Source organism: Neomonachus schauinslandi, chromosome 5 (genome assembly GCF_002201575.2).
Source record: "Neomonachus schauinslandi chromosome 5, ASM220157v2, whole genome shotgun sequence".
NCBI classification, from domain to species: Eukaryota; Metazoa; Chordata; class Mammalia; order Carnivora; family Phocidae; genus Neomonachus; species Neomonachus schauinslandi.
This window is the reverse complement of record NC_058407.1, coordinates 16,078,279-16,105,115: the sequence shown is the minus strand read 5'-3', so window position 1 is coordinate 16,105,115 and position 26,837 is coordinate 16,078,279. Positions and strand designations below refer to the sequence as shown.

The 26,837-nt window shown below is 40.3% G+C and overlaps 1 protein-coding gene across 1 annotated transcript in view; it reads left to right on the top strand.

Moving 5' to 3' along the window:
• The window catches only part of POLR3B (RNA polymerase III subunit B), a 104,792-nt gene that overhangs the window by 14,278 nt on the left and 63,677 nt on the right, over positions 1-26,837 (top strand). The window contains exons 7-12 of the mRNA XM_021687597.2: positions 1,394-1,485; positions 3,060-3,177; positions 5,065-5,173; positions 12,985-13,107; positions 18,180-18,299; positions 20,216-20,350. Of these exons, the coding sequence (XP_021543272.1) occupies positions 1,394-1,485; positions 3,060-3,177; positions 5,065-5,173; positions 12,985-13,107; positions 18,180-18,299; positions 20,216-20,350 (697 nt within the window). The remainder of the gene's footprint in view (positions 1-1,393; positions 1,486-3,059; positions 3,178-5,064; positions 5,174-12,984; positions 13,108-18,179; positions 18,300-20,215; positions 20,351-26,837) is intronic.

The window sequence follows — 26,837 nt, the reverse complement described above, 5'->3', positions numbered from 1 at the left end:
GCAGGGAGCCCGATGCGGGACTCGATCCCGGGACTCCAGGATCATGACCTGAGCCGAAGGCAGTCGCTTAACCAACTGAGCCACCCAGGCGCCCGCATCTGTAACTTTAAATGCTAGGTATATACTTCTATTTCTTGGTACATCAACTTTAGACACTATTTTTTAAAAACTCTGGATTTCCAGTTTTGTCTGAAAATCTCCTCATGTGGACCTCATTCTGAATGATGCCCTAACAGAACGCACCATTTAGGTGCCAGTTCTCTCTCCGCACTTTGCACTGCCCCCCCCCCCGCCCCCCCCATCCCTCCTTCATTGCAGGTGGGCCCCTGTCTGTCTAGTCATCCCTCCCTGTTTGGTAAGTGGCCTGTTCTTCTCTCTGGGTTTTAAATCTTCTCTTTGTCTTCGATGATTGTATCTTGACTATGGTGTGTTTTGAGGTGGCTTTCTTTTTATTTATTCTGTGTAGATATGATTGGATATGCGTGGATTAGATATGTGTGGGTTTATGGCTTTCCTACATTTTTGAAAGTCCACGGCCACCATCTTTTTGAATAGGACTCCTTGCCGGTTGTATTTTTTCCATCTAGAATCTGATTAGATGAATATGAGACCTTTTCACTCTGTCTTTTCCATGTCTCTTAAACTTTGTCATACATTCCTTCTCTTTGTCTTTCTGACATACAGTCTCATCAGTTTTTCCAGTTTTCCTTTACAGCTCAATAATTCTGTCTGCATCCAGGGGCAAATCTATTATTCAGCCTATTCATAGATTTTTAAATTAGTATTTTTCACATGTAGTTTTCCTTAGTTCTTAAAATTGCCTGGTAAGTCTTGATAGTCTCTGTTCCTCACACTTTGTTCATTGTGGTATTTCTTCATACAGAATGGCAGTCCCTTTGCTTACCATGGGTGAAGAGTTGCTGCAATTTCTGATTATTACCAAAGTCTGTCTGCAAAGTTTAAGGAAACAAACATTTGAGTTTTTATTCTCTGAACTAGAAGAGCCACATGCCTAAGGAAGTGCTTCATTTCACTTGGCTCTTAATGTAACTGCCACTTGTCTGCCCAAGAGGGGCGCCTGGGTGGCTCAATTGTTAAGCGTCTGCCTTCGGCTCAGGTCGTGATCTCAGGGTCCTGGGATCGAGCCCTGCATCAGGCTCCGTGCTCAGCGGGAAGCCTGCTTCTCCCTCTCCCACTCCCGCTGCTTGTGTTCCCTCTCGCTGTGTCTCTCTCTGTCAAATAAATAAAATCTTTAAAAAATGAATAAAAATGTCCAAGAGGAATGCAGACCCCTTGGTGATGTGTACAGGGCACGTTTCCTCCTCTTTTCACCTCTTTTGCCAGTGACCATCTTTATATAATTCTTTTCTTTTTTTTTTTTTTCTTTCAACAGAATGCCCATAATGCTGCGTAGTTCAAACTGTGTTCTTACGGGGAAGACGCCAGCAGAATTTGCTAAACTGAACGAATGTCCTTTAGATCCAGGTATGTGTGATTCCTTAGATTTTCGCGCCCCCACCACTTGCCCTTTCTGGGCCTTTCTTTTGCTCTTGCTATTGCTGTTGCTTTAATTCTCAAAAACAATACCAGCCTTTCCGCTTTATAATGAACTTGGATAAAACTGTTCACAGAACATGGGGCTCCTGGGTGGTGTAGTTAGGCCTCTGACTCTTGATTTCAGCTTCAGCTCAGGTCGTGATCTCCGGGTGATGAGATTGAGTCCTGCGTTGGGCTCTACCCTCAGCGAAGACTCTGCTTAAGATTGTCTCTCTCTCTCTCTACCCGCCTTCTGCCCCTGCCCAACTGGCTCACACCTGTGCACTAAGAGAAAAAAAAAAAATTAAAAAGTTCACAGAATATCCAGAAATTTGGCTCCAACTTTATTCTTTTAGTCTCTGTTTCTAAAAGATGTACTGTTTCCTCTCTTATTTAGGGTTTAAAACTTTAACACTCCAAGATGTGATTTATTGTTATGTTTTGTCAGACTTTTCTGTGTCTCTTTGCTCACTGGTTTCTTTTGCTATGCTTAGAAACTCAAGAATAATCTTACAAAGCTACTTGTTTAGCTGGTCAGAAGAAATTCAAGTAGCTCACTTCAGGCTGTTTGTTTTTTTTTAAAGATTTATTTATTTGACAGAGAGATACAGCGAGAGAGGGAACACAAGCAGGGGGAGTGGGAGAGGGAGAAGCAGGCTTCCCGCTGAGCAGCGAGCCCGATGTGGGGCTCGATCCCAGGACCCTGGGACCACGACCTGAGCCGAAGGCAGACGCTTAACGACTGAGCCACCCAGGTGACTTCAGGCTGTTTTAAATGCAGTAAAGGGGCAAAAACCAAAAGTCTTTCATTTAAATTTTTAAAAATTTTATGTTTGTACCTAGTTCTAGGCAGTTTATTTTGTAAAGATTCAATTAATTTGTAGTTGTTTTCATCTATTCCTCTAAAGTTGCATTGATAGAGAATCTTACAGAAGGTTTTGGAAAGAGGTTCACAAAGGACATGACTTTGTTAGACTGTAACAAAATGTTACGTAAGTCAAATATATTGCTTGTTCTTGTTTATATTGTAAAAGTAAAATGAAGTCTCACTTTACCTTATTCTGAATTGTGTGCAAAAAAAGGTTATATGATAATATTTAAGGGTTTTGTTCAGTATGGCATACTTAGGAAACTTAATCCTAGTCTACCATCGTCCCTGATTTGTTAGAAAACTTAGGGCAATTTTGAGTTTATATTGAAGATTGTTGGTTATTTCTATGCTTAAGAAATTTGAAGACTAATTTAACATTTTTCTCATTTGCCTCTTGTGTGTGTCAGGTGCTGGTCATACGTACACCAGTAAGATCTGTTCCCTGGAAGTTTAGTTTCTTGTGGCTCATTTGTATAAAATCATGTGCTGTTATCAGTTCATGAAACAGTATCAGCAAACCCCTTCTAATTGAGTGTTGGTCAGCACCGTGGAGCAATGGAAGAGAGGTCTCTATATCAGGAGGTCACTGTCATTACTAAGTCACGCTGTCAGAAGAACAGGCGGTGAACCTTTTCTTGCTTCCTTTGGGCAGGTGGCTACTTCATTGTCAAAGGAGTAGAAAAAGTTATTCTTATCCAAGAGCAGCTGTCTAAGAACAGGATCATCGTGGAGGCTGACAGGAAAGGGGCGGTTGGTGCTTCGGTTACCAGGTACGGAAAGCAGAGATGGTGTTAAGAAACACTGATAATTCCATTAATATCAGATGACTGTCTTTCAATACAGAGGTAGCCAGTTATTTCTTTTTTTTTTTTTTTTTTTTTTAAAGATTTTATTTATTTTTTGACAGAGAGAGAGACAGCGAGAGAGGGAACACAAGCAGGGGGAGTGGGAGAGGGAGAAGCAGGCTTCCTGCTGAGCAGGGAGCTCGATGTGGGGCTCGATCCCAGGACTCTGGGATCATGACCTGAGCCGAAGGCAGACGCTTAACGACTGAGCCACCCAGGTGCCCCTAGCCAGTTATTTCTGATAGCAGGCAGCAAAATATTGATCTGTTTAATGAATCAGTTTATTGTGTAACACTGGAAGCATGGAGTATTGATCTACAATTTTTAGCAATGAAAGTGTGAGACATTGGTTGAAAGGCCACTAGTTGTTTTATTCAAGTTGAATTTTGTTGCATTAAAGGAATGTTGAAAAAAAAAATGAAACCACTCCTTACTTTTTCATGTTTGTTTTTAGGCTTTGAGCATTTTGCATAATGTATTCCTACATTGATATGATCAGAGATTATTTTTTACTCAATATTTAATGAATTCTGTCATGGACTTAATGTCTAGTTGTTAGTTTTCTTGACCAGCCTCTTTCACAGTATACTCATTTTTCTCCAACAGCATCTCTTGTCTCCTGTAATTTCTTTTCTCTGATTTATTATCATACATAATTTGAAATTTGTAAATTAATAAGTTCTAGGAATAAGACAATCGTAGAATAATGAAGATATCAATATGAGTAGAGTTTGTCTTCTGACGACCTGTAATAAACTGTACAACTCAGACTTCTTAAATTTTTCTTTCTGATGGGGGGGTAGGCAGCTAACAATAACGGCCGTTTATTGAGCAGTTACTAGGAGCCAGGCGGTATATCAGGTGCTCTGCCTTATTTGGCACCTCAGGCCTTCAAGATAAGTGGTGTTATCTCTGTTTCACTGCTGAGTAACAGGCCATGGGCTCAAGGTCCTACTGATCAGAAGAGGTGGCCAGCGTTTGGACCCAGAGCTAATAATTCTGTGACTCCTGTCTTCCTACTGTACACAACTTTCAGAGCCAGGGAATTGGGTTTTGAATCCCAGAGTAGTAGTTCGGTAGTTACGAGGCACTTGAATGGGCAGTTACACATCTTGTCCAAGCACTGGTTTCCTCCTGTGTGATCTGGAGACACTGCTTCAGAGAAGCATTAGTGTGCAGGCGATCGGAGCCGGTATAAGACCACGTAGCAGAGTGCACGTGGTGCCTAGAGGTGGTCAGTGTGTGTTCCCGTTGGGGCTGGCTACGCCTGAAAATGTTTTTACATCTATTAGGAACTTCGTAGCTGATGACGTACCAATGAAAGGAGATTCTGTAGTTTCTTTTGGCTTCACTGTATAGTAAGAGTGTAGATGTGTTTTATTGGGTTATTAATTTAAACACAGTGTATAAATTCATTTCTTCATCATTTTTTCATTATGGTGTAGACTCATTGTGAGGTTTCTCTTTTGAAGTGCATAAAATTGATCATGAATATACCTCACACCGAATCAAAGCAATTCAGGTGGAATTTTGAAGTAGGTCAAAATAAATCAGTGAGTGTCACTCATTCACCCACAAAACTTCCACCGTATTCTCAAAGCTAAAGAAACGTGTGTCATGTTTTTAAATATTCATGGAAGTGGCAGGGAAGCTAGGAAAAGAGTTGGGTACCTTTAAAAGGCATCTGTTAGGAAGGACCTTACTGATCATTATTGATTGTTGACCCTTATTGATTGATGATCATTGCTGTTGCATGCTACTGGCTTGAAACCAAGAGGGGACGCAGTTTAACCAACTTGTGTTTCCTTGTAGCTCCACCCATGAGAAAAAAAGCAGAACCAATATGGCTGTGAAACAGGGACGATTTTATTTGAGGCATAACACTTTGTCAGAAGATATTCCCATTGTCATCATATTTAAGGTAAGGCTGCAGGTACCTACTGAAAATTATAAGTCTTCTCTGCTTTATTTTCATATGTCATTAGAAATTTGGAGGATAAGGATCTCTAGGAATAGATAGATGTGTGGCATACATAGGTTGTCAGGTATGTAATATATTTTAAATTGAAAGCTACTAAAATCAGGGTTCACGTGTTTTCAGAAATACTATTTTTTAACAGTTATGCAATAAAAAATCCTAAGGTACAGAAAGATATATAGTGAGAAATAAGCCTTCCACTCACCAGGATCTGACCACATAGTTATCCTACCCAAGGACCCCTTTGCTCCTGGTTTCTGGTGCATCTTCCTAAAGATAGTCTGTGCCGGGGCGCCTGGGTGGCTCAGTCGTTAAGCGTCTGCCTTCCGCTCAGGTCGTGATCCAAGGGTCCTGGGATCGAGCCCCACATCGGGCTCCCTGCACCGTGGGGAAGCCTGCTTCTCCCTCTCCTACTCCCCCTGCTTGTGTTTCCTCTCTCGCTATGTCTCTCTCTGTCAAATAAATAAATAAAATCTTTAAAAAAAAAAAAAAAGATAGTCTGTGCCTGTACAAGCACATAAGTCTATAGCAGGTTTTATTCTGTTCTGTGTTTTACTTACGTTGCACACCATTCTGCACTTGGCTTGTTTTCTGTAACTTTCATCTTGGAGATCGTGTTATATTGTTAGTTCATACAGAGCTACCACGTTTTTTTTGACGAACTGTCCCATTATGGGTGTACTATAGTTAATCGTTCCTCCATTGGGGGTAGACACGTCTCTTACTGTTACAGAACTGCTGTAATATCTATCACATTACACAGGGGCAAGGGTATCTGTAGGCATATTAAATTCCTAGGAGTAGAATTTTCCAGGTCAAAGAACATGAACCAAGTTTGTTATTTTTTACGGACTTCGGGAGTCTGGTGTGTTTCTACATAAACATGAGTCTTTAAAACTGATTTTTTTTTTCAGCTTGCTTGTAAACTGGTGACTTAGAACCCAAAAGACATTTTCCCATAGAAATTATGTTTAAATGGTTCAGTCTTCTTAGATAATTGCCTAGTGGCTCACCTAACCTGCTCTGAGACTTAAAGGTTACACATGTTTTAGGAACACTTGAATTGTAGTATTAGTCATTGAGCAAAATTTTAAAATAGCATTATATGATACAGTGGATCCTCAGTATTTGTGAATTCGTATTTGCCAGTTCTCCTACTTGCTAAAATTTATTTGTGACACTGAGATCATCACTTGTGGTGGTTTTGCTGTTATTCATGGACCTGCGCAGGCTCAGGGCAGGGAAAAATTTGAGTCCTCAAACTCTGCATTCCCAGCTAAGGTCGAAGAAGGCCACACTCTGCCTTCGTGTTTCTGCCATCATGCTGTTAACAGGTGCCCTTTCTGTGATCTGCGTAGGGCCATGTTCTTTCACATTTTTGTGCTTTTTGGCGGGATTTTGCTGTGTAAAATGGCCCCCACGCCGAGGCTGAAGTGCTGGCTAGGGTTTCTAAGTGCGGGAAGGCAGTGATGTGCCTTTTGGAGAATATACGTGTGTCAGAAAAGCTCCGTTCAAGCATGAGTTACACTGCTGTTTTCCGTGAGTTCATCACATAAGGCGTCTGTAAGCAGAAACACAACATCAAGCAAGGTTCTGTATGGATGGGTTGAAGGAAATGTAACCAGAGGCCCACAGGACATTGTTCTCCTGTGCAGGGTTTGTGGCAACTCTGGAGAACACAACTGAGGATGCCCACACCCGACTTTGTATGGGCCAGGAGTGAATCTTGCCGACGAGACTGACTGAACAAAGAGCTCAGTTTATTTGGGTCAGTACTGAAGAGAGTGGGGACTTGGGACAATGTTAGAGGTTAACACTCTTTTCTCATTTAGTTTCTCTTCAGAGTTAAATATTCCTGCTCAGCGGTTGTTAGGGTCGTTGAAGCATCTGGGGTGGAGGTAACGAAGGTGGTTAGAAAGGAAAGACATTTGGGTATACGCATCAGAGGAGTAAAAGAGAAGGACTTGAACTTGTCCTGTAGGAGTTGGGACCTGGCGACAGGACAGGAGTGGGGGAGACAGGCCTCTTTGTGTCAGGCTAGTGTTGGGGCCAGGAAGGGGGGTCCTGGGTTATTCATAGGTAGTGAGTGGATGTTGACCAGTCGGGTTCTTTAACTCAGGAAATAACTGCATTCTGAATGCAATTACACGAAGAAGGTTGTAGATTTTTTTTTTTTTTTTAAGATTATTTATTTATTTGAGAGAGAGCGCAACACAGGGGATGCGGCCTTGATACCAGGACCCTGGGGTCATGACGTGAGCCAAAGTCAGACACTTAACCGACAGAGCCATGCAGGTGTCCCTGTAGGAGATTTTTTTCATGTTTAGTGCAACTTAATATACTTTTAAGTTCTCTAAATGAGATGTTGTCATTTTCTTTTTAGGATGATGAAGATCATAATAGCAGTACCATTTATATTGGCAGGGGGGTGGGGAGCTGGAGGGAATTCTTAAATGTACTTTTTATTATCTCCCTTCAGGGTTTATATTTTTAAATCACAGAAGTAACTTTGGCTTTTCTTGTTGGGATCCCACAGGCCCCAATGCAGTGCCTTTAGTGTTGTTTGGCAGATAGAGAATTTTATCTAACTGTGTAAAATTACATCTCCAGTAGAGGGCAGTGTGTTCCCATGCATCCAAAAGACTTCCATGGATGTTTTAGAGGCTTAAAGAAGTTTAGGACTGCTTTCCTTAGACCAGAAATTATAAATTAATTACAATGCACGTAGTCTTACATCACTCACATGGAAAATACATCACTAGACACATGGACACGTTAAGATCAGAAAACCTCTATCAAATACTTTTTCGGCTAGATAACAAAATTTTGATGAGACAGTTTCTTCTGTCAAATTTAACATTATGTTGCATATGTACACATGTGTTTATAGCCAGCTTAAATCCTTTTTAGAATGGGGCTATAAATTAACAATATGCACTTTTATATAACCTGTAATTGAGATTTCAGATTTCTCCTTTTCTGATTATAAAACAGTCCTTGAATTGTACAAATTTAGAAAGCCACTGAAAAGTAGAACTACATTTTTGGACCTGTTTTTTCCAGACCCTTTTTGCTTTGGTAATATGCACATTGATTTTTTTTTTCCCCACTGAACGGTGAATTGTGAATAGCTTTCCATATCTATAAATACGGATCTTCATCATCATTTTTAGCAGGTGTCATACAGGAATTACCCGTGGGTGGTGTAATCTGTTTAACCAATTTCCTGTAGGGGGACATTTAGGTGTCCTTTTCCCCCCAAGTTTTCACTCTGATACACAACCCTGGATCTTCTTCTACATACATATTTGTGCATATTGCTGAATATTTTGTGAGACTTAATTCCTGGGAGTGGAATTAGACGTTTTTTAAAAAACTTGGGCGTGTTGCCTAAATTTTCTCATGAAACCTAACCATTGCATGCTGGTCAGCAGTGTATAAGAATGAAAACAACTATTTGAATTTTTTCAGTTTAAATAAACAAAGTACATTGGTCACAGTCCCGTTTTGTAGTCTCCTGCTAGAGGGATGTTTTAATAGCCCGATGGAATCTTGTCTGACAACTTCTGTGAAGACTTTTCCATCTGGGGAGCAGCACAGAATATGGGAGCTCTTACTAGCATCAGGCAGATCTAGGCCAAATTCCAGTTTCTCCACTTGTTAGCTGTGTGACCTCAGGCAGATTTCCCAGTCTCCCTCCATCTCGGGTAACTCCCCTGTAAAGTGAAAATTTTCACCTGAGAGGGTTGTCCGGAAGAGCAAAGGAAGAGATAGTGTATTTTTTGAAAAGTGGACGGCCTAGAAGGAAGATACTCTTTCTTTTGCCTTCGCTCTGCCTCCACATTCAGTGTCAGGAGCTGGGGAAAATAAACTGGGGGAACCAGGAAAGTCACATCATTTCTCTTTTTGTGTTGTGTGGCCCTAACACAGACCTTGACAGTCATTAGGACTTGATGGTTGTTGATTGTAACCAACAATTGGCTAAAAGTGACAGAAGCAGCAGGGTTTCCAGGTTCCATGCTGGGTCTGAATATGATGGCTAAAGCTTTTTAAGACCTAAATCAGCCTTATTTATGGACTTGAATCACTACAAAGGTTCTCTTGCCCATGAATCTTACCCACTTTACATTTTGTATTCCCAAGTATTCAGCAGATGCTCTGTGATGGCCTCTGTAGTCTGAAAGTTTTTACAGAAAAGAAGATCAGATTTCAAGGGAGCTGGGCATTGTTCCTCGGAAACGAACTTACATTGAAATTTTTGATCTTTAAAGAGAAAAAATTGCAGAGTTAAAGAGGGCCATCACAGTTCTTTTATTATTTGCTAAGACTGCTTTTAGTCATAATAGATTGATTCCTGTCTGAAGAAAGATTAGATTTCTGAATATTAGGTATTTTAAGAACTTACTCCCCCCCCCCCCCCCCCCCCCACGGTATATTTCAGCATATCACCGCCAGTGGGCATGTTCTTCTCTTCTCTCATTAGTATTCTGTGTTTAAAAGTCACACTTGTAGTCACACTTAGTGGGTAACCAAAGAGAAGACTTCGTGCCGCTTCTTAAAGAGCGTACGCCCTTATTTTTGTTCTGTCTTAGTGCTGATGGCCAGACTGGGTGACCTTCTGCTGAAAGGTATTATCTCTGCTGTTTCTTCATAAGGTTATTCTATAGCATTTGTTTCTGACTTATTAGTTAGGGGAAATGATTTCAGATATCTGGAGGACAAAGAGTTCCATATAAAGCTAGTCTTCAGATGTCTAAATTATGTCTGTAAAGCAAAATGGTTGGGCATTTTGCTGTCGTTTCCATAGCAATATGTCATTTATTTGTAGCTGTGACTTCCCAAGGCTAAATAGTCATAAAATCAGTTTGGTCTTTGGAGCTAGAGCGCTTTTGATGATAACCTGACTGAGTTATCACCCTGTAGTTCAGTGACCCGATATAGGAGGAGTTTAGTCCTTGTAGAGCAGAGCTTTGCCACTGATCATTCTTTCTGCACATATGGTGTCATTTACCATGTACTTGGCATGTCTTTGCTTCATGGCTTAGAAATATTTGGAAGGCCTAAGCAGTCTGTTTAGATCCGTGTTAGAACACTTGAAAATTTTATGCAGTTATAAAATTACTGCTCAGATCCAGCTTCGAGACAACTTGAAGCAGTAATCCATATGTCAAATGAGGAAGGACTTTTTCACTGCTATTAAACACCAAATATATATAGTCTTTTTCACTTGGAAATTGCTGAACTAAAAATTAATTATTAAAATATTCCAGGTGGCTTCGGTTCAGATTTAGAGGTTGATCTGCCTCAAGAAAGGGGGCTGATCGGGAAAGCTACTGCCCGTTCAGCTCCAGTATTTCCTTTCTGTTGCAGCGAGACCTTCTCCTGCTATATCGTTTTGCATGCTCGGATTGGCATCTGCCCCGTGTAGATCTCTTTTAGTGTTTGCACTTTCCCCCTGAGGAGGGAAGCGTGTTGCTTACAAAGATTTATTATCAATCATTTGAGAGAAGGGTGACTAGATTCTACTGCAAATTACTTGCCTTGGTGGTGTTTTTCGTGTATTTTGATTCCGTTGAAACCCATATAACACTCTTTTGGGAGATTGACAGGCAAAAGTTAATTTATATTCTAATTAGCTTTTCACAGAGAAATATTCTCTTCTCGCTGGCTTGCAGGCCAAGGAGAAAATGTAGACGGGCCTACATACATGCCATCACTGTCAGAGTAGATGCAGTACTGTCAAGGGATAATCTAGGGCTTTTTTCTTCATTTGTTTAAAAATTAGAACTGATAATTTTTTTAGGATTGCTCTCTTTTAATCTGTGAAATGCTGAGTGTTTTAGTGAACTTTACATTTTTAATTATATTTTTAATATTTTTAAATAGTGGAGTTTGTCTAGTGTCCATTTGAACAAATGCATCATATCAAATTAGAGATAAAAAGATGAAAATTAAAGTATAGAAAAGAGATTTGTGTTGTGAGAGCACCTTTATTTGTTTACTAAATACGGTTTTGAACAAAACAAGTTCTACATTTACGAATTTTTGTTAAGTTCAACTAGCAAATTTAATTCCAAAAGTTGGTCTGTTATCTGTGCTGTGTAACAAATTATAGCATAGTTTCTGTTGGTCAGAGATGTGGAAGTTGCTTGGCTGGGTGGTTCTGGCTCAGGGTCTTTGATGAGTCAAGATGTCAGCCAGCGCCGAAGTCACCTGAAGGCAGGACTGGAGCACGACGGGGTCTGCTTCCATCGCGGCTCCCCCACAATGGCATTTGGCTCCTCACCATCGGACCTTTCCATAGGCTGCGTGAGTGTCTTCAGGGCATGGCCACTAGCTTCCTGCAGAGGAGCTCTGTAAGAGAAAGAGCAAGCTGGAGGCTGGAGCTATTCATAATCAGGACTCCACAGTTGTACTCTGTGGCTTGCACCTTTTTTCTATAGAAGTGAGTCATTAAGCTTAGCCTACACTCTAGAGGAGGAGAATTAGTCTTTACCTTTTGAAGAGAGTGTCAGAGAATTGTTGAGTGTTTTTTAAACCACCACAGTTGGCCTAAAGGGAACATAGCAGATATTTACCTTCCCCCCCGCCCCCAAAAGTTTCAAAACTTTCAGTCAGTTTACATCTGATCCTGAAGTATTCACATCGAATTTCTGGATCACAGATTACTCAAATTCAAATGTAGAATTGTAGAATTTTGCATCCTCTTGTTCCCAGAAAGGAGGAAACAGAGGTGGACAAGGTGGTTCGACAACAGTGGTTGTGAGGCCTGTCACTGACCTTGTTTTAGGACAGACACCTCAGATCCCTCGACTTCGAGAGGTGCCCTTTTCCACCGTACTCTGGCTTATGTTCTCGGTGTTCCTCCCTCTCCCTCGTGTGTGGAGAAGTGGGCACCAGAGCATCGAAGCGTAGCTAGACAGTTATCCCCGGGTTCCATTTTCTCTGCATAGCTGAAGGAAGAATTTTAATGCAAACATAACTTTTCCCGTAACTTCTAAGAAACAGATTCTTTCTCTGCCAAGAGAGGTTTAGTGAGATTATGCTCTATTTCTTGATATGGCAGAATTCCAGGCAAATGTGTGAAGGAGTGAGCCATAGTGCCATATGGAATCTACAAAGACCTGCGTTGCCGGCTGCCACCTTGAAACACTTAAGATAAGTGGGTTTCTTAAACCTCCTAAGTGTGTTTTTAGTTTTTTTTTTAAAAAATCCCTTCTTAAAAACTGCATAAAGTAGCTTGGTATCTCTGGAATAGTGAGGTAAAACATCCTTTAGGAAAAATTCTTCTGGCCTAAATGTGAGTGAGTTGACAATTCTCAGAAAAATTAGTCTTGCGACACTAATTGGAGTTGTGTTTATTTTCAGCAATGCTTATTTTCTGATTTACTACTCTTTGGCTGTTTTGTTTTAATTTTTCAGTTTGCTTTTGTAGCTGTGACCAGTGTCTCCGCTGTACCTTCCTACCTCCTTTTTCACGATGACACTCACAGGATATTTAAACATTTTAGAAGATTGCACACATGCAAAAAAGTGCTTGAGAATGTTTGTTTTCCTCTTCCCAATCAAAATTTCTGTTTCAGGTTCTTCTGCAGCTTGGGCTGGGGCTGCCAATGCCAGATGGCACCGTTTCTGAGAAAAGAGCTAGCTTTTGCTTAGAAGTAATACCCACAAACAATGCCAAATTAGCATAAGCAAATGTCAGTGCGTTAACACAAAGCCAACACTCTTTCTATCTTTTCTTTCCTTCCTAGGCCATGGGTGTTGAGAGTGACCAGGAAATTGTACAGATGATTGGAACAGAGGAGCACGTGATGGCTGCATTTGGACCCAGTTTGGAAGAGTGCCAGAAAGCTCAGATTTTCACACAGATGCAGGTGTGTCTTTTCATGTCGTCCTTTGCTGTGAAAGGGAATTGGAGATTTAGTGCTGCTCATGCATAAAGCATCGATGCAGTGACTTCTTGGGGTGTAGGTGTGGGAGGAGTTGGGGAGTTGGGAGGAACAGTAGAGAAGCTTCTTTGACTTGTGTTTTAGGAATTGGAGGAAGGAGTTTGTCTTGATAAATTATCGGCCTATGGTGTCTAACTTAGAAGGGGGATATGTGTCCAAGAGGCTTTTGTTCTGATATAATAGCAAGTACTCTTTTTTCACTTATTTGCCTGAGTGATATATGTTTTTGTTTTTTGGGTTTGTTTTTTTTTTTTAAGATTTATTTATTTATTAGAGGGAGTGAGTACGCGCCCAGCAAGCACACAGCAGGAGGGGCAGAGGGAGAGAGAATCCCAAGCAGACTCTGCACTGAGTGCGGAGCCTGGTGTGGGGCTCCCTCTCACGACCCTGAGATCATGGCCTGAGCTGAAACCAACAGTCAGTCACTTAACCTACTGCGCCACCCAGTTGCCCCAATATATGTTTTTGAACAATAGCAAGTCTAGTGTAGATTTCTTTTCCTGCATTTCTCCTCAATTTCTCTTTTTATTCCCTACTTCCAGTTGCTTTCAGTGTTCAGTTGTATGTGGTCTCAGCCCCTTTTTCTGAATTCCCAGTGTCATCAGCAAGAAAAGCCAGGCTCAGAAACCCTTTACCAGAACAGAGCCTTCGTCGACCTGCTAAAGAACTCCTAGCTGGAACTTGGGCATTTTAGGACAAGATTAGTTCCCCACCGTCATATATATGCTAAACATAACAAAAAGAATAAATAATAATAAAAATAATTGTACTTCCTGCCCTTGTGACAGGGAGCTCTCACAGCCACACTTCGGATGCTTAGTCCCACATTCGTAAAGTACTTTGCTAAGTATCAGTCAGTGGCGGCCTCATAGCCATCCTGGGAGGTAGGGAGTCCTGCTGGAGAAGCACCACAGACAGTTCTTACTTACTCATGTGTACACTGTCTAGTCTGTGGGTTACTTACAACGAGGTATAAATTCCAGGCTGCTTTTTTCTTGTTACTCAGGATGCTTATAGAGTTAGCATTTTCCCACTTACATCTGTTAGTGTGTGTTCTGAAAATCACACCACTATTGATATTTTCATGGACTGAGCCAGACAGACATTTAAAGTTAATCATCCTATGTAAGTGTATATAATTCCAAAGCACAAATCAGTAGGGATTATTCTTATCCCTGCCTCCTTCTTTTGATGCAGCTGAGTAAGAGTCAACTCAAGTTCTTGGGCAGGGCAACATCAGGAGAAGTTGGGATTTAGGAGCTTCTATTTTTGGCCTTTATTGAAAATGAAATATTTAGGGAGCATGGGTCTTTGTTACGAACTGGAATTATATTGTCCAAGGGTTCTAAGAACATGAAGAGGAAATGTAAAGAAATACCCAGGAGTTGGCTCAATTTGGGGAGATACACTCTCTCCTTTAAAGCCATGTAATGCTCGGGAAGAGCAGTTTACCTTCATGATCCCTCAGTGGATTCAGTGAGATCCATTTTTCCTTTTATAACAAACAGCATCATTGTTGCTCAGATAGCTCTATAACCCTAGCATTGTAAAGCTGGGTGAGCAGGGCTAAATAGTGGGTTACAAATCATTTATTTCTCCTAAATAGGTGCTGACAGAAAATGTTAGCTAACTGAATGAGAGAAGTTCAGTTCGGGATGGGAGTATGCAAACGGGGGTGTAAGATTGACATCGCTCATACTGTATGCTGGATTAGAGCACAGATTAATAATTTGCAACTAAGAAGAGGCTTTCGAGGCATGGGTAATCCAAAATGGTTGATAAGTGGAACATATGAGTTCGGGCAATGTGGATATTGTATGTTTTTCTAAGTGAGCTTGCTTTATCCGGTACTGGTCCCTACTTACTGCTAGGTCGCCGCGGCAAGGGTTGGCACATCTGAGTTTATCTTACGCTCTAGAGGACACTAAATGGAGAGGATCCTGGGTCTGATGTCCCGATCTTACCACAGAGGAGTTCCATTCCTTTCCCGGCCCTGAGCTAGTCATCAGGAATCAAAGAAAAAGATGACGCAACATCTAGTAGGAGTGACATACCTGTAAATAGTTAAAATATAGTGTGGTCTGAAGCGGAATGAAAGCACTTAGTTCTTTCTACGTAGGGAATTCACAAAGCAGAGAAAAAGGAGTGGGGTGAGGAAGTGACACCTGAGCTAGGTTTTGAATCACAGAAATTTCCCAGGCACATAATCATGGACAGGAATTCCAAGATAAAGAATCAGGAATCCCAGACCTTTCTTCTGACTAACTGAAAGCCAGTTTAAAAAAAAAAAAAAAAGCATTCATTGTTGTTAGAAAATTGTCCTCTTCTTTAAAAACTTTTTATCGTGGATAAACTTCAACATACACAAAGTATACAGAAGAGTATTATGAACCCTCCTGTGCCCATCACCCAGCTTCAGTAATTACCAACACTCTGCCATTTTTGTTTCATCTAAATCTCCACCTACTCCTCACACCCACTATTTGATTAGTTTTTAATACTTCATTTTTTAGGTAGAATTTATGTGTGCTGAAATGTACAAATGTACATAATTTTGCATAAGATGTAGAATATTTTTCCATTACCCCGGGAAGTTCCCTCATGTCCCTTCTTAGTCCTTTTCACCTCCCTCCTCTGATTTTCTTCCCTGCTGTTCTGATTTTTCACTACAGGTTAATGTTGCCTATTTTAGAACTTTATGGAATTGTGAAGAATATACTCTTTTTGCGTCCAGTTTCTTCTGCTGAGTGTACCGGGTGATATTTTATGTCATTTGTCCATTATTGCTGAGTAGTATTCCATTGTATGACTGTGCCACAGTTTATCTTTTCCTGTTGATGGACATTTCATTTTTTCACTCTGGGTCTTATGAATAAAGTTACTATAAACATTCCTGTACAAGTCTTTGCCTGAACAGGTCAGCATGTGTCTTGGATAAATACCTACAAATAGGATTGCTGGATCAAAGAGCAGTTGTGTATGTAACTTTTATAACTGCTAAACCTTTTCCCAAAGTAATTGTATCATTTTGCAGTCCGTTCTCCCCTCACCGCCTCCCCCCCCCCGCCCCTCAGTGTGTGAGAGTTCTGATTGCTTCATGTCCTCACCAACATTTGGTCTTGTCCGTCTTTTCAACTTTAGCCATTCTACTAGGTATTGGGTGGTGTCTATACTGCTTTGGTTTTAATATGTATTTCCCTGATGACTAATGATGTTGGACACTTTTTGTGGACTCACTAGTGACTTTGTGCGTGAAGTATCCAAATCTTTTGCTTGTCTTTTTGGTTTTTTTATTATTTTTTTTAAAGATTTTATTTATTTATTTGACAGAGAGAGACACAGCGAGAGGGAACACAAGCAGGGGGAGTGGGAGAGGGAGAAGCAGGCTCCCCGCTGAGCAGGGAGCCCGATGCGGGGCTCGATCCCAGGACCCTGGGATCATGACCTGAGCCAAAGGCAGACACTTCACCAAGTGAGCCACCCAGGCGCCCTGAGTTGTTTTTTTAGTACTGAATTTCAGAGTCCCCTTTTTAAAAAAAGTATCCTGGATATAATTCCCTTGTCAGATTTATTATTGTAACTATTTTTCACTCTGTCCATTGCTTCCCTATTCATTATTGTAACTGTGTCTTTTGATGAGTAGTTTTAATTTTGATTAAATCTAATTATCAAGAGGTTTTTTTTGTTTATCTTATGGTTATCAATTTCTGTGTCCTGTGTAAAGAAATTTCACCTACCCTAAGGGCAAGAATATATTCTGTTTTTTTTCTAGAAGCTTTATAGTTTTAGTTTCTATATTTATGTCTAAAATCCACTTAAACTAATTTTTGTTATTTGGTGTGAGGTAGGGGTCAAAGTTAATTTTTTACTTTGTAGATATTTAGATGTAGATATTTCAACATTTGTTGAAAAGATTTTCCCCTGCCTGTTTAATTGCTTTAGCACTCTTGTCAAAAATCCTCGGACCATAAAAGCATGGGTTTATTTCTGGACATATTTTGTTCCATTGATCTGTCTGCCCTTATGCCATTCTCACACTGTCTTGATTACCATAGCTTTCTAATCAAAAGCATGTAGTATAAATCCTCCAACTTTACTCTTTCGAGAGTGTTTCAGCTATTCTAGGTCTTCTGCATTTGCATGTCAATTTTAGAATCAATCGATTTTTGGGTTTTTTTTTTTGTTTTTTTAATCTTTCTTTTTAAAGATTTTATTTGTCAGGAAGAGAGAGCGCACACAAGCAGGGGGAACGGGCAAGCAGAGGGAGAAGCAGGCTCCCCGCTGAGCAGGGAGCCCAATGTGGGGCTCGATCCCAGGACCCTGGGATCATGACCTGAGCTGAAGGCAGACGTTTAACTGACTGAGCCACGCAGGCATCCCTTATTTTTGTTTTTTAAAAAACCTGCCAGGAGTATTAATTTCCAGGAACAATTACGATGTGTCTATTGGTCAGTTTGGAGAGAATTTTAACAGTAAGCCATTTAATACTATTAAAGCTTCCAGTCCATGAAAACAGCGTAACCCTTGATTTACTTAGGTTTTATTTTCCCTCAGTGGTGCTCTGCAGCTTTCAGGATAGAGGTCTTCACATGGGGTGATTCCTTTTTGAGGGGAAAAAAGTACAGCTCCAGAATATTAACTGTGGACTGTGGTTCTCTCTGGGTGGAGGGTTGGTGGCTTTGTATACATCATGTGTATATATATGTGTGTGTATATACACATCTTTTCACTTGCATATTCTAAATTTCCTACAGTGATCATGTATCAATTTTGTAGTAAGAAAGCAAATTATAAAAAGGGAACTAGTTTAAGAGACAGCATATAATGCTACTTTGTTATTGATTCAAGACGAATGTTGATTTTTGACTAAGCCTCATGCAGCATTCTCTGTAGCTAGGATCCTCATCGTTTGGTTTATACTGTTTTGTGTGGATTGGTGTTTAATAAATTCCCTCCGATGGGTGTCATTCAAACATCATGATATTCTGTTTTTATAGGCATTAAAATATATAGGGAACAAAGTAAGGAGGCAAAGGATGTGGGGAGGTGGACCAAAGAAGACAAAGATAGAAGAGGCAAGAGAGCTCCTGGCTTCTACCATCCTGACGCATGTGCCGGTGAGTAGCATCTGTGCAGGTGAGAACTGTGGTCCTCCGGGGCCCGTCTGCTGAAGAACTCTGAGTGCAGGTTTACGTTATTTAGTTCCATAAGAAAAGAGAGAGACCCTAAAAAGACTGGGCTGCCCCCTGGAAATCACCTTCTGTTATCAGTAGTTTGTTTGAACTTCGGGAATGTTAGCCATATGCTGTCATTAGCATCATGTTTATTTTCTCGTGGGTCTTGTTTCAATCTAAAATTAGTTTCCTGTATTCAGACATGTATGAGTGCTGCTACTCGATTTCATGGTTTTGAAGGACAGAGGTGGTGTTAGATGTTTTTAAATGAAACAAGCTTACAGTGCCTTGCTCATATACTCTCTTTTATTGTAAAATACGTAACATAAAATTTACCATGTTTAAGTGTACGGTTCTGTGGCCTCGAGTACATTCTCACTGTTGTGCTACCATTACCACCATAGATACTTTTTAAAATCCTGGATGGTTCACCTCTTAGACCTTGAATTTTAGAGGTCACATCGTCCAGCCTCCTTTACTTGCAGTGAAGATGCTCGGGTCCAGACAAGCTGGATGGTTTGTCTTGTCCCCCAGCTGGTTACTGGTCAGAGAGAGAGCTAGAATCCATCTTCTCACCCTTGATATAGTTGACCCTCGAATAACACGGGTTTGAACTCCATCGGCCCACTTATAAATGTGTTGTTTTTTTCTTTAAGTATAGTACAGCACTGCAAATGTATTTTATGATTTTCTTAATGAAATTTTCTTTTTTGTATGTTACTTTATTATAAGAAAATAGTATATAACGATCAAAGTATGTGTTAATTTACTGTTTATGTTCTCAGTAAGGCTTCTGGTCAACAGTAGGCTAGTAGTAATTAAGTTTTGGCATTTTGGCATTTTGTATAAAAGTTATACACAGATTTTTGAATGTGTGAGGGGTCAGTGCCCCTAACCCGTGTTGTTCAAAGGTCAGTTGTATTTACTTCTTATTCATTTATCATTAAATAGAGGTTGGTCATGTTGGCATGTGGGGTGTGGGCAAGAGTAATCATTCCTCTTTAATATAATGTTACTCTTTTTCTAAGTGATAGAATTATTTGTTAGACAGTCTTGCTAACCAAATAGTTTGGTTTATAATGAGTTACCACGTATATTTTTCATGAATGATCTAATTCAGGGGTTACATACTCTACCTTCAGGAGTTGATCATAAAGGAAAGTCAAGGGCTCTGTGGAAGTGGACAGTGACCACCTAAACACAGGAATTTCTTATTTTAAAACATCTTGCTGGCTAAAAAACATACAGATCTCTGATTCTGCCCTTGGGCTGCCAGTTGTAGGTGTTTTGAGCTAATTTAAAGAATTAGAAAATTCTGGCGCCTGGGTGGCTCAGTTGGTTAAGCGACTGCCTTCGGCTCAGGTCATGATCCTGGAGTCCCTGGATCGAGTCCCGCATCGGGCTCCCTGCTTGGCGGGGAGTCTGCTTCTCCCTCTGACCCTCCCCCCTCTCATGTGCTCTCTCTCATTCTCTCTCTCTCAAATAAATAAATAAAATCTTTAAAAAAAAAAAAAAGAATTAGAAAATTCTTAATATGAAACCTGGGACTCAACGGAATTTTAAACTCCTCTGGATGACTGGAAAGGCCATTTAAAAGTCAAAAGCAAGAGTGAGTGTCTCTGGCTCTCCAGTGCCTTTCCAAGCAGCCCTCTGTCCCCAGCAGAGTGTCCTGGCCTTCTGCCCTGGTGCCTGGGGACCCAGAGAAAGGAAGTGGCAAGTACAAGTTCGCAGACCGGCCCAAGGAGGGTTGGCGGGCGCCACCTCTTCGGAGGAGTGACATGACATGTACAGGGAAGGAAGGAGTTGGTAGTGGTTAACATGCATTGTCTCCGAAATTTTTTCTAACTCCTGAATTACAGGTTAAAGAATTCAATTTCCGAGCGAAGTGTATCTACACTGCTGTGATGGTGCGAAGAGTAATTCTGGCCCAAGGAGATAATAAAGTGGATGACCGAGACTACTATGGTAACAAGCGATTGGAGTTGGCAGGACAGGTGATTGAATTACTTTATGTCAGCAGGGCTGAGCTTCAGGTGTGGGGTTCAGGGTTTTCCAAAGCATGCACGCTTCCTCGGAATCCCAATGTTAAATAAAAGGGGAGCCTCCCTGCCTACCTTTCCTTCCCCTGCAACTCCTCTGTGGAATTACAGAAGTTTGACGGCTCTATAGAACCAAGTGTAGCTCTTGAGCAGGGCTCCCAGGATCCCCGGTAATCCTGCATCAGTGCACCTTTCCAGCCTTGCTTCTGCCCCGGCAGGCCACTTCCACCTTCCCAAGCACACCGGGATGCTCTTTCATCCTCCCTGCCTTCGAGTTAGTGGTCCCTGCCTCGTCTCCCTCTTCCCTCCCCCTAGTGAGGAGCTCCTGCCCATTCTTCATTCTTGGAGTCACCCTCTCTGAAACCTTCTGTGAACCCCAGGAGAAGTTAGTTGCTCTGTCTTCCAAATGCCAGTGGCACTTGGTTCAGGTCTTTATTTACATGCTGAAGTATACATGATTCTTCACCTGCAAGCTTCTTCTCCCCCTCCCCCCGCTTAGACAGTAAGCTCATTGAGGACAGGAATCACTGAGATTCATCTCTTGAATCCCCATGTGAAGCTATTAGGCACCAGAGGATGCGTCAGTGAGTGACACTCTGTGAGGCACCTGCTTTCAAACGTGCATTTTGGTAGGAGAGAGAGACTGAACAAGTGAACAGGAAAGAAATGAGATAATAGGAAACAGTCTTATGTGTTTAAAGAAAACCCCAAACAGGCTAATGTTGAGAGCTGGGGTGTTGGTGGAGGAAAGGGATGTTACTTCGTCAGGATGATCAGGAAAGATCTATTTGAAAAAAGTATGTATTTTAAGCTGAGCCCTCAGACACTCCCGCCTAGACTTGAATGAGAAGAAGTCCGTCTCTCGCAGCCTTGGGAACTGCATTCCAGCAAGAGACCCTTGCAAGGGCGTCCATCCCCGCACAGTTCTGGCCTGGGGAGCTGGAGGAGGATCACTGAGCTGGACTGCGTGAGGTGTGGGGATGAGGAGGACATTGGAGAACTAGCGCGTGGGCCATGGAAGGGGGTTTGGATTGAGTTTTCCATGCTGTGGAAAACCATTGAAGAGTTTTAACCAGGGAGATGACAGGATCTGATTTTCAGTTTAGGAAGATCAGATTTGGAGACGAACAGGCCAGGAAGTGACCCAGTTAGGAGGCTGTGGCAGTATTCCAGATGACAGATGATGGTGGCTAGGATAACAGATACTACAACTAAAATTTAAAAACTAGGATTAAAAAATGATAGCAATTTTAGATTTTAGAAAAGGGTTACTGTCTGGACTACTGGAGAAGTTCTGTGTGGTTAATGGTCGGTGCTAGCAGGTGGGTTTTTCCACCACCTTCAGATTGACCTCTGTTCAGGGTGTTATGGTATCCCCACGACCATCAATCCCAATCTTTACAGTTTCTTAATTGGAAAAAACCATGCTGTTAAATGAGGCCATTAAAAAAATGTTGATTGTTTAGAGGAATAAGGAATGGAGTCAGGAGAGGAGAGACTATCCTGTTGCTTAAAAAATTAGAATTAAAAAGAGGGTTCCCATGTGCAAGAAAACATTGCTTTATAAACAATGTAAAGACATAAAAGGCATTGTGTTGGCAAAAATGTGTAAAAACAATAGCTGCTAATTTCACACCCCATGGGACGAGGGAGTATAAATGTGCTTCAGCTTTAGATAACAGCGCTGCCTCCACTGGCCAAGTGGGTTCACAGAGCTTTCCCTCAGTCTTTCTGCCACCAGAGGGCTGGCAGGCCGGCCGCCAGCAGAGGTGTGAGCAAAACCTACCGATTTCAGGCTTAATCTTTTCACCTACCTTTTCTTTTTCGGTAATGTGTTCATTATTTGCTGAGCATTACTCTATTCTTTGTCTGCGAATTTTTTGTTTCTAATGCAGCTTGCTTTGTATAGGTGAGATATGGAACGGCACCAAAAATCCGGCACCCAGGAAAGCCAGGGATTTTCACCCTGTGACAAAAGACTGCCGTCTTGACTTCAGAGATTGCCTAATCCCAGCTGTTCTGATAATGTAATTAAGGCTGCCTAATGTCTTTAATTTTGCAACCAGTTTGTGTGAAAAGGAGAATTTGGCACTCTGAAGGCTTAACACTAAATAGCAATCTCAAGGCGCCTAATTAGAATTCTCTGACATTAAGCTAATTGGTGAAACTGTATTTCAGCAGCTTAACTTCTTTATTAATTTTTTTTAGCATTTTCATTGCAAATCAATTGATGAGCTGTCAGCATTTTTTTTTCCCCTTAAATATAATTTGCTCTTTAGTGTTCCTGTCGTAAGAAGTCTGGAAGGCCTCGTACCAGCAAGGAAAGGTGTTGAATATTATCACCAGCGCTTCATCTCTTTTAATCATTTTACTCTTGACCTAAATAATGTGGCTTATGGTGCAGCGTGGCCCTGTAGTCTCTCACTGCCCTGTGAACTGGAGAATGGAATTTCTCTTAAACCGAAAATCGGGAGGTGGAGAAAGAAATCTAATGAAGCAGTCGTTCTGTTGAGCGTGCCCTTGTGTTTTACTTGTTTAGGATGAGGTGCGTTTCCTTGTGTTTGAAGCAGGGGGCCACAAGGAATTCAGCTGGAGTCCAAAAATCTCTGTCATACTTTGAGACACAAAAGTCTAAGTGTAAGGGGCTAATTGAAATGGAGCCGGGCTTCTGTGGTTTAGGTGAAGGGCACTTGCTTCTATCCAGGACGCTTACTCAAGTCCCCTTTTGCCAGTTTGCACAGGAAGTTGCTGCAGTGGGGGCGTCTTCATCCCACTCACCCCTCTGCCCCTGCTTCCATTCCCACATCCTTCCTTCCCATGAGTGAAGCTGCTGGGTCTGAGTGGGAGAAGGGATTAAGCTCTTTGAGGAGGAAGTTTTCTTTTTTAGAACACTTCTGACATGGTACATGCAAGTCGAGGATCCTGGCTTTCCTCTCTGCAAAGCTGATTTTAGTAGAAAAGTGGAAGGACATGCCTAACTTAAAATTACATACCACTTTGGAAATTCTTACTTCAGTAGTAAGGTGCTCGAGGAGAAGACTCTTTGGCTTTCAGTATCTTCTTCCTTGTGAGGCCAAAAACTACCTACGGGTTATAAACATTGAAGAATATAGTCAGTATGGAACTTGGAAAATCTTTAGCTTACCTGGTTTCACTGAGTTTCAGAATTCCCTTGTAAGTAGACAGTGTATATGTCACACCCCTGTGATATTACTTTAATGCTTTGTTAGGTAACTTACAGATATGTCAAGCTTTTTTCTTCCTCTTTAAAGGGAAAAAAATGCCTACAAAGGGGAAAAAAAAAACGAATTAATTTTACAGAGGAACTTAAGTACTTGTAATATCCATTATATTTGATTATTGAAGAAGTGTACCTGCTATTTATTAGTAGTGAGCCACCTCTTTAGTTTCAAGAACTTTTTATAAATGGTGTTCTGGTTGTCTGTTGCTACGTTGCATGCTATCCCCAAACAACCACCGTTAAAACATTATTAACTCACAGTTTTGTGGGTCAGGAGTTCAGGCAGGATTTGGCTGTTTGATTCTTCTGTTTCACATGGTGTTGATGGAGGTCAGTTGGTAGTGTTCCGCTAACGGGTGTGGGGAGGGCTGGAAGGCTCTTGGCTAGGACCTGACCTGTCCAGTGCTGTGCCATCGGGTGGCTCCGGCTCCGCACCAATGCTTCCCATGAATGAGACAGAACCCATCTGGCCTTAATGACCTAATTATTTATCAGCTTTATTTCTACTGTATTGGAAGAAGCAGTTACAACCTCCACCCAGACTTGGGCCACACCTCAGGGGTCAGTCAGAGATTTGGGCTAAGTTTACACACATAATTTGGGGGTTTTCTCCCGTAGCTCAGATCTTTTTCATCTGGGTCTTCAATCCAGTAAGATTGCGGGTCTCTGTCCGAGGTTTAGCTTCTCAACGTGGCTTGGACCCTTCTTACCAATGTGGCCTCCCCTTAATTGAAAAGCCTTAAAAACAGGAAATGCACCCAGTGCCAGTCACTTCTGAGAAACGTTGGCTTTCCTCCAGTTTTTGCCTGCTTTTGGACAATCTCCGGTGACTTCAGGTAGTTTTAATAGTTTGTCCGGAGTTTATAACTATTATCAGCAGGTGAGTCCATCTGATAGGAGCTACTCTACCAATTCTGGAAACAGAACCATCCTTGTCTGTTTTTAGGACTTCCTATTCCATTTCATTCCATTCCATTTCATTGATTTGGCTTCTGTGCTTACACTGTTTCAGATAGTCACCATGGTTTACTATCATTTAATTTTTATTACGTAATTTTAACATGAAAATAAAAATTGAAATGTTACATATGTCGGTTACGAAGGGTATGAACAAAATCACCCTCAGAGCCGCTCTCAAGTAATTCTTAATAACCGTTATTAATACCATTCCATTTACCGATGTATTTCTTCCTTATTCTATTCCTCTTTTTTCCCCCATCCTGAATTTTTGCACTTTTTTTATTACATCATTAAATTTTTAATTTAAAAAATTTTAAATATTTAAATATTTTATTGCAATATAAGTTTTGCTTATTTTTGAGTTTTGTAAAAATAGATTCATGCCATATACATTTTTCTGTAACATTTTTCTTCACTCAGCATTGTTTTTAATATCTATATTGTTGCATCACTGTACTTCCAGTTTTATATTATATTCTGTTGTATATATGGAATATGATGTGATATAGAAGATATAGATATATTTATGATAAACACAAATATATTTATGATAATTTATGATAAACAACATAAATGTATTTATGATGAATAACATATTTATGATAAATCTTTATATTTATAATAAATAAAATATTTATAATATATTTATGATAAATATAAATAATATAAATATTTATGATAAATAATATATATAGACATATATTTATGATAAGGATTATTCTACCGATCATTCCTTTGTATGATTTCCCTTTTAAAAAAATATTAACATTCTTATATTTTCTGGTGCCCACATGCAAGAATTTCTACAAATAGGAATGCCTAGTCCTGGAGTCAAGTTAAATCTTCAGTTTAACTGGAGAACGTCAAACTAGTTTCCCAAATATTTGTATGTTGTACTATGTAGGAGTTCCTCATGATCTCCATCCTATGCCTTAGTATCAGACTTCGAACACTTTTGCCTTGTGGGTGTAAAGTGGCATCTCCTTGTGGTATTGATTTGCATCTTTCTTATTCATTTAAAGATTTTTTTTTTAATTCTGGATTTTGCTGACGGTATCCTCATGGTGTCTTTATGTATATATATATATATTCCTCTATATTTCTCTCTCCTTTAAATTTCTTGTAAACCAGGAGTTAAATTCAGAGGCTAGATCGTATTCAAGATCTTTTTTTTTTTTTTTTGGCTAGACTGCTTCATGGGTTGCATTGTACAGTTGGCTGTTGTATCCTATCAGGAAGAATATGACTGGTTGTATCTACACTTTGTGTCATTGGAATTGATCACTGGGTTTAGGTGTTTGGGGCCCTGATTCATCTATTGTAAAGTTCCCCATCAGCTTTTCTTCTGATGGTTTTAACAGCTGATGATGATCATTCCATTATCCATTGTTTGATTAGGGCATGCAAAATAGTGATACTCTAATTTACTCTTTCTGCTTTTTTTTTTTAGCTAGAATTTTCAATAAAGAATACTTTCCATTATCATCTTTTTCGTTACTCTGAGACATAATTTATATGGGAAAGGCAGGGTAAATGCTTGCTAGATTTTTTTTTTTTTTTTTTTAAACCAGTTTACGGAATACTGATTTAGCTTGCTCATTTCTTCCACAGATGAAGGGGGTTTTTTTTTTCTTTCTATCAACATAAACTTAGGAGTTTTAACATTTTTATTTTAATGTTGGAATAAGCATCTCATTAAAAAAAAAGCCTGCTAGTTTTTTTATTGAGATTTTGATTAAATTTATAGAATAATTTGGGTTAGAATTGACATCTAAATAATACTGAGTTTTCTAATCCACGAACATAGTATATCTTTGCTATTGAGATTCTCTTTAATGTCTCTCAGTAATGTTTTAAATACAATTTCTTTTTGGGTGGCTCAGTCAGTTAAGCACCTAACTCTTGGTTTTGGCTCAGGTCATGATCTCAGGGTCATGAGATAGAGCCCTGCATTGGGCCCCGTGCTCCTCATTGAGTCTGCTTGAGATTCTTTCTCCCTCTCCCTCTCTGTCCCACCCCCTGTTCGTGCTCTCCTTCCCTCTCTCTTTCTCTCAAATAAATAAATCTTTATAAAAAATTTAAATAAATTTTTTTGTATACTAACCTTGTATCTTGCAGGCTTGCTAAACTCACTGGTTCTAGTAGTTTTTTTTTTTTTTTTTAAGATTTTGGGATTTCTTATGTGGACATACAGTTTATCTGCAAGTAATGACAGTTTTTTTTTTTTTTTTTTTTTTTTTT